The 7167-nt window shown below is 36.5% G+C and overlaps 1 protein-coding gene across 1 annotated transcript in view; it reads left to right on the forward strand.

Annotated features, from left to right (window-relative positions):
• LOC108723207 (uncharacterized) overlaps positions 1-7167 on the forward strand; it is a 10734-nt gene that overhangs the window by 197 nt on the left and 3370 nt on the right. Inside the window, 3 exon segments of the mRNA XM_018448767.1 lie at positions 5-866; positions 5373-5501; positions 6693-7167. The exon segment at positions 6693-7167 is cut by the window's right edge and continues 618 nt beyond it. Of these exon segments, the coding sequence (XP_018304269.1) occupies positions 5-866; positions 5373-5501; positions 6693-7167 (1466 nt within the window).

A 7167-nucleotide genomic window follows, 5' to 3' on the forward strand; every position in this document is an offset into this window, starting at 1 on the left:
GAAGGAACACGGCAACAAACAACATCCGGCGGAACCGGCGGCGAAGACGCTCAAGTCGCTGCTGAAGAAACCGGGCCAGACCAAGACGAAGTCGCAGAAGCATCGAGTGGTGATCAATGAGAAGCTGAACGAGTTCTTCGCGGCGGACTACATTATACTGATAAAGGAGGAGTGCTGCGCCGATTACGAGGAGGATTGCGATTGCTGCTACCAGGAGCACGAGTTCATGCGACTGGGCAACTGCAAGGAGTGCCGGGCGGAATTAAACCTGCACTTTGGCATCGGCGCCGGCACCGGCAACGGTAGATACGGCGAGATGGCGAGGGGTGTAGAGCAGGCGCTCTGCGAAAACGCTGTACGAGGAGATCATCGCGGCGGAGGGACCCGTGGAAAGAGTCAGCAGGGTCGCGAGGACACGCAAGCGGAGGAGGATGAGGAGGAGGATGAGGAGGAAGCCGAGGACGGCGAAGAGGAAGAGGACGAGGAGGAGGAGCGGGAGGAGGAGGAGGAGAACGAGGAGGAGAACGTCGACGGGAAGGTGGAGAAGGTAGTGTCGGCGGCCGCGGCGACGGCGGCCACGTCGGTGGAAGGGAAGGACACGAAGAACGAACGAGTGGATGCGGAGGACGCGACGAAAGGACGCCGGACGAAGGAGAGCGCGGATTCCCAGGAGGAGAGCGGAACCGTGGTTCCGCCGCCACCGCCGCCGCCGCGGCACGATCAGCAGCAGCAGGAAACACTTAGCCCGCCGGAAGGTTACAAAGACGTGTGCTCCGACAGCGAGATCGCCAACGAGACCGAGCAGCGTGGTCGCGCGTCGTCTGCAACGTGCACGGAGTGCAATTACTACCAGCAACAGGCAGCGGGTAAGCCGACTAGTCGTGTTGTTACATAATTTAGTTATTTTCTCGATTAATACCTCGATGACGAAAGACGTAACTTCCGTAACGTCCCCCTAACGTAATACTACCATTTCTTCGCTTCGACTCTCGCGATGTATGTGGAGAACAAAGATGAATTCTATGCGTGTAATGAAATTAAAATACCTTCTTACAACGACATTTTTTTTTCTATGCGGACTATTATACTTATATTGAGTCTAAGTTGTAATTTACCTGTCGATTATCAAGAAACAACCTTCAATAATACCTGCAGTAACATATTGAAGAAAAAGCCAATTTTTTTTATTAGAAGCAATTATAGATGGGTGATTGCGGAAATTGATTGAATATTGCAATTTTGCTAACATGAGGATTTGAAAAGAAAAGATGAACTCTTTGTAACAAAATTAAAATATTTTCTTAGAACGACATATGTAGACGATTATACTTATATTGATTCTAAATCGTGAATTATCGAAACTTGACTTTCAATAATATATTGGAGGGGAAAAGCCAATTTTTTTTATTAGGAAAAATTATAGTTGAGCTATTGCGGAAATTGCTTTGTCTGAATATTGCACTTTTGTCTTGAGGATTTCGCATCTAACGAAGCTTTATATATATCTATAAATATTCCCTCAGTAGGGAATTAACTTTGCTCGCAAGCAGCGAATCTCTTCAACTCCTAGATTCTCATTTAGATAATTGAAGATTAAGGCATAATCTCTTCTATAATTGAATAAGAATATATTTTAATAAAAATATCATTGCTTGATTAAATATCATTGCTTGATTAAATATCATTGCTTGACATTTAATTTTTATGAAAGAACTAATTACTATTTTTGCTCATATTACATGACTTTTATCTGTTTTGCAAATTTCATCTCTTTTTGTTATATGAAGAGGAATAATAATGTTTATAGTAAACGTTATCGTATAATATAAAAATAACAACTTAAAATTATTGTATTAAAAATACGAGAAATGAATACGAATTCTCTACATAAATTTAAAGCAGTACCAAAGAGCCATACAAATGTTCTTCTTGTTAAGCAAGAGAATAGTTTTGTAATATTCTGCAACGAGCAGTCGCGTAACACAAAAGCTTAACACAACGTAAACCATAGCGTACACTTGAAACTTTAACATCCAGAAAACTTTTGACGTACCATCTTGCTGATTAGAGAAGGAAAGAAAATCTAATGCAGCCCGTTACTATCGTCTAACAACCGTGTAAAATATTCATTTAAAACACTCGCAACATTAATCATTTGCGGTACCAAATCATAACGGATGTAAGACTGCATGTTGTTTCTTCCTCTTTCCGAGGAAATCCCGATTTTTACGTCACTATACATAATTTCCTCGAAAACTAGGCACTGTTCGCACTTCACTGGAAGTTTATACACTAATTTTTCTATTTGAACAACGGTCCACGATTTTCATTGACAATATTTGAATTCTTTACAGAGAAATTCGTTTGGAAGAATTTTATTAACCCAATTTTGTATTGAATATTGTCAAAAATTACTCTTATTGTAGAATCAAAGTGAAATTTTTCGGCTTCAAACAAGCTTTTCTCTACGTCTATTGCGGATATATATAGAATTTATTACTATATTTATATTTTAAATGCTCAATTTGCTGCATACGTATTAAATCTATTACTTTTTCGCTATTATTTACAATATTTTTCCCAAAATGTGTCTCTGTGACGCTCAATTTCAAAACATAGATATGTTATTGGATACTAGAATTCGAACGAAAATTATTGTTTGATAAATCGGAGAGATATACTTTTCTTTCTAAAAGTCGATTACTTGAAAAATAATAATCTTTGAATACTTTTTTATAAAACCGTTCTCGTAGACGTGTGTGTGTGTGTGTGTGTGTGAAATCATTTTCGCGAGAGGAAACCAATTTCGAAACGTAATAATGTATTACGCGCGTATTGTAATAAAATAATTAAAAAAAATATGTTAATAATTCATATATTTTATGCTACACTTATACTTTAATGGAAAGGTGCAAATTAGAAGAATTGCATCGTTGTTCAGCTCTTTTCTCACACATAACCGAGAAACAGTCCCACGATATCCCTTCACACAGGATGCGAATATAATAATGGTATTGTTTTTCATGAGTCTAGCCACGGTTGGTAAACCGTTTAAGAACATAGCAGGATTTTTATGCGCATTCTTTAGAATACCAAGAGAGCTTAAAAGGGAAAAATATATGAATCTATAAATATTCAGGATCATTCTATTTCGATAGCTACAACATAACAGTTTCTTATAACGTTCGCTTTTTTTTTTTAAACGATAGTTAAAGCACAGGCACTGTATTGTAAAATTTTTTTAAAGAGGCATTCAGTGTTTTTATCAGTATTGAAAATTCGTAGTTGCTATCTGAGAGAAAATAATTCAAATGACATTTTTATAAACGTCGGTAATTCGTAACGCTGTCATCCGTAATTATATTAATCGATTAAAAAAACTGTGATCGGGATCTATAATCGCGGTCACACAAAATGCCAATGTATGTAGATATAGAGTATAGGTTTATTCGTGTATATCAACGCTCACCGGAAGCGCGGCCTAGCGTAACTCCGGTAGTCTTCCCCGGGAGATACTCGGTAAGAACACTTATATTTCTAACTAAACGTTTACGTTTTATGCTACGAAATAGTATGCCTAAATTTTCTAGGAGACATATTTAGACTAAACACACAGGTGTTTGGGGTTCTACAAAATCTCGAAGTTTACGAAAGAAGGATAAAAGATATTTAAGATACTTTTTAGGGATTGTATTTTACATAACTTATAGTCCCCTGCATACATGGACCAAACAAACTTTTAATGTACATATTAGATTTATTGAAACGTATCCGACATAAAAGTTCGTAATGCAAAATCTTCATTGTTCATATATACTTTACATTCGCAACAGGTTGCGATACATATGAATGAGAAAGAAAAACACATGCATCTTCTCCTAATGTGACATTTTTTAATAAGTCACATTCAAGCTTAGACGCAAATGTGTGGTAAAATTATACAAAGCAAATTATATGTAAAACAGACTTTTACGTTCGAGCTTTTTTCATCAAATACATATTTCTTCTTTGATCTTACGCTCAAACAAAGATAATTTTGCTTGAGCGTAAGATCAAAGAAGAAATATATATTTAATGGAAAAAGTCCCTTTTTAATTCTCGCAACTTTTGAAATACACGAAATCGCGAATATTTCGCGAATGTTTCGCGGTATAAATATTTTACCACTGCAAACCCTTTGGTAAGTCGGAAAACAAGCTTCATTTTCTTGCGACACGGTAAGTGATATATGGTAAAGCATTACAATATAGAGCGCTAGACTAGAAACTGCAGAAGTTATTCCAAGCTGTCAATCGCTGGATACACACGGTGCGACTTTGAAAGTACATTAAACATCGATGGCCATCGCTTGGTTAGACCAGTAACTATTCTAATTAGGAAACTCCGTCTCTTCGATTTTGATAACATTTAAATGAGAAGTTTCCCCTTTAGAAATACCACGATCCTATGGTCAAATTATTTTAAAAAGAACTCTTCTTTTCATTATAGATGAAAGATTCATTCCTTTAATATAAATGTTTCAATATAAAATGTATCTCAAATATACACATATCAATATTAAAAATAAAATTGTGGTTCTCATTTTAAAAAAATTAAATCTCGTACAGTCAAAATTCATTGTGGGAAGTAAACGCAATCAATCTGTCACTGAGATTTCACATAATTTCGTAACGAAAACTGAACAGTTAAAGACTGATGAATGTATAGTCTCTATATACGTGTTTTTTTATTTATTTGACTTTATTTATTACCGAACTTATAGACTACGAATGAACGATCTTTGAAGAGTGCGTTGATTATCTAGATTCATATATTTTTTCACAGTAAAATTTTCACTCGCAACTTAAGTAGTGCACGTTAATGAGTATATGTTATATCGAAAAGAAAGAAAAAAATACCATTCGATGAAATTTCCGGGAAATGAGAGGCAGGTGTTTCTCTACCTGGGAAGTGATCTCAATAATCAAGGGAAAGTATGCGATTTCAGGCGCACTACATATATCTCATATATCTCTTTCGCGTATCTGCCGCGATGTCGTGACACAACATACCTGATAACAGATAAAGTTTCTAGCAAGGTCTTAACGAGATACTGCAGTACAGAAATGGCATTTGTATCAGACACTACGACTCCGCTTTTCGCGGCCATTAATATGGCAGACTTGACGCACTGCGTAACAAATTCTGCAAGGATCTCATATTATCCAAAGATCGTCAGTGAGTTATAATATATAGCATACGTTTCACATACCATCTTATTGTCTTGAAGGCTGTAATAAACACGCGCGCTTAATGGAATCATAATAATGCGCATAATTGCATAAAGGCGTGAACTAAGACGTATGAGTTCGATCTTGCTTCTTATGTTCCAGAATGCGAATCGCAAACGAAGGATCGTGGGAATGAGCAGAATACGCAGGGCAATAAGGACACGGTGCACGACGACAGTCAAAGAAATTTACAAGAAAAATTGGATAAACAACATCGAGCATCTCACCCCGGTATATCTTTTTTTCATTTAAAATTACTTGAGTATTTTTATTGTGATTTAATTTTAGAAATACAATCTTTAACAATTTTAGAATAACAATCTGTTCTGCAGGAAAACATTTATTTATACCTTCGATTGCATCAAGTACCATCTATAGCAAGAAAATGCTACATGCTTTCAATATACTATAATCCTCTTACCCTCTTCACAACTTTCAAGTTGCCTTTTCATATTTTGCTGTAAACTACTTTAACTCATTTACCTATCGATATTCATTTTTCTTTCTCCGTTTGTACTTTCAGATTAGTTGCTTCTCGTTTATAAGTGAATATATCGTATCCATCTTAAGTATTGTATTTTTTAAGCCTCAGTATTTATTAATAATTGCTTTAATCGCCGATTACATTATTTATTCTACAATCTCTTACATCTTTATATATCTATATATGTATATTAATGTATGTATGATCTTCTTTCTATTTATGCAAAGTTTTGTATCTGATCATATTCATTATTATTTTTATTTGTATTAACTATATCAATTCATCATTAATATTTTTATCATTAATAAATTTTATTATTTTTATTTATATTAATTGTATCTAGGATCTTTTTTTACAGTATTTTTCTGTAGCTTTTGTATCCGCATACATACTTCATTATTATTATTATCATTTATTTTATTATCATTTTTAATTTTATTTATTACAATAAAGGATCGAGGCTTGTAAGAGTAGCATCATTGATGCTTCTTCTTTTGAGATGCTGCTCTCTAGTACCTCTGTATGTAACATCGTTTATCTCTTGCGACTTTAATAAAGCTATTGTTATTAGTATATAGTTATTATGATATTGATTTAGTTCATGTAGCGATCTTTTAAAAAATATTATGAGGCATTGTGTAAAGCGGAACGCGAGTATTTCTTTACATAGATAATTCATAACTATGTAACTATGATGACCATTAATTTTGAAAATGACGTAAATGAAGATGCGAAAGGCGATAAGTTCGAGTAAATTAGAGGAGGTGCACGTACCCATCTAACTAACGCTTTCAATGCAGCATGCAATATTCGAGATAAAAATTTTATATGGTGAAATGTTATCTCGCGCTAAACGAAAGCGTTCGAAATTTCATTGCGCGTTCGCAGCGCATTTATTTTTCTCATTTGATTCAAATATACGGTAACTTTGTTCCTAGATCTGCACCATCGTTATCTCGTGGAAACAATAACGATGACGACTGTAACGGAGCGACGCATCGTGCGGGAAATTAGCGAGGAGGAGCGGAAGGATTGCTTCGGGCGATCCGATACGGATAAAGATAAAAGCGTTTGCGATGCCCCAAAGGATAACGGTTTTAATCCGGCGCTTTGTCCCGGGACAGGCGGCTCAATGTCGATCGTTCACGAGAACGCGGCGCAATTCACCACACGGTGTAACGATTCAGACGTCACAGAGGATCGTGAAGGTAATGCAAACGCCAAAAATTCGACGGGCAACGATAAAAGAGTGCCGACGACGGTGGAAGCGGAACGCATCAACGATCAAACGACGTCGGGCGAACAGTCGCGCGAGCAGGACGCGAAAGATCTGTCCCTCGTTTTCAAACTGGGCAACGTGTCCCTCGCTAGTAACAGCTTGAAGCCAAATTCTGCGGTGAGACAACTCTTTCC

This window comes from Mycetomoellerius zeteki, unplaced genomic scaffold (assembly GCF_001594055.1).
Source record: "Mycetomoellerius zeteki isolate Tzet28-1 unplaced genomic scaffold, Tzet1.0 scaffold228, whole genome shotgun sequence".
Lineage (NCBI taxonomy): Eukaryota > Metazoa > Arthropoda > Insecta > Hymenoptera > Formicidae > Mycetomoellerius > Mycetomoellerius zeteki.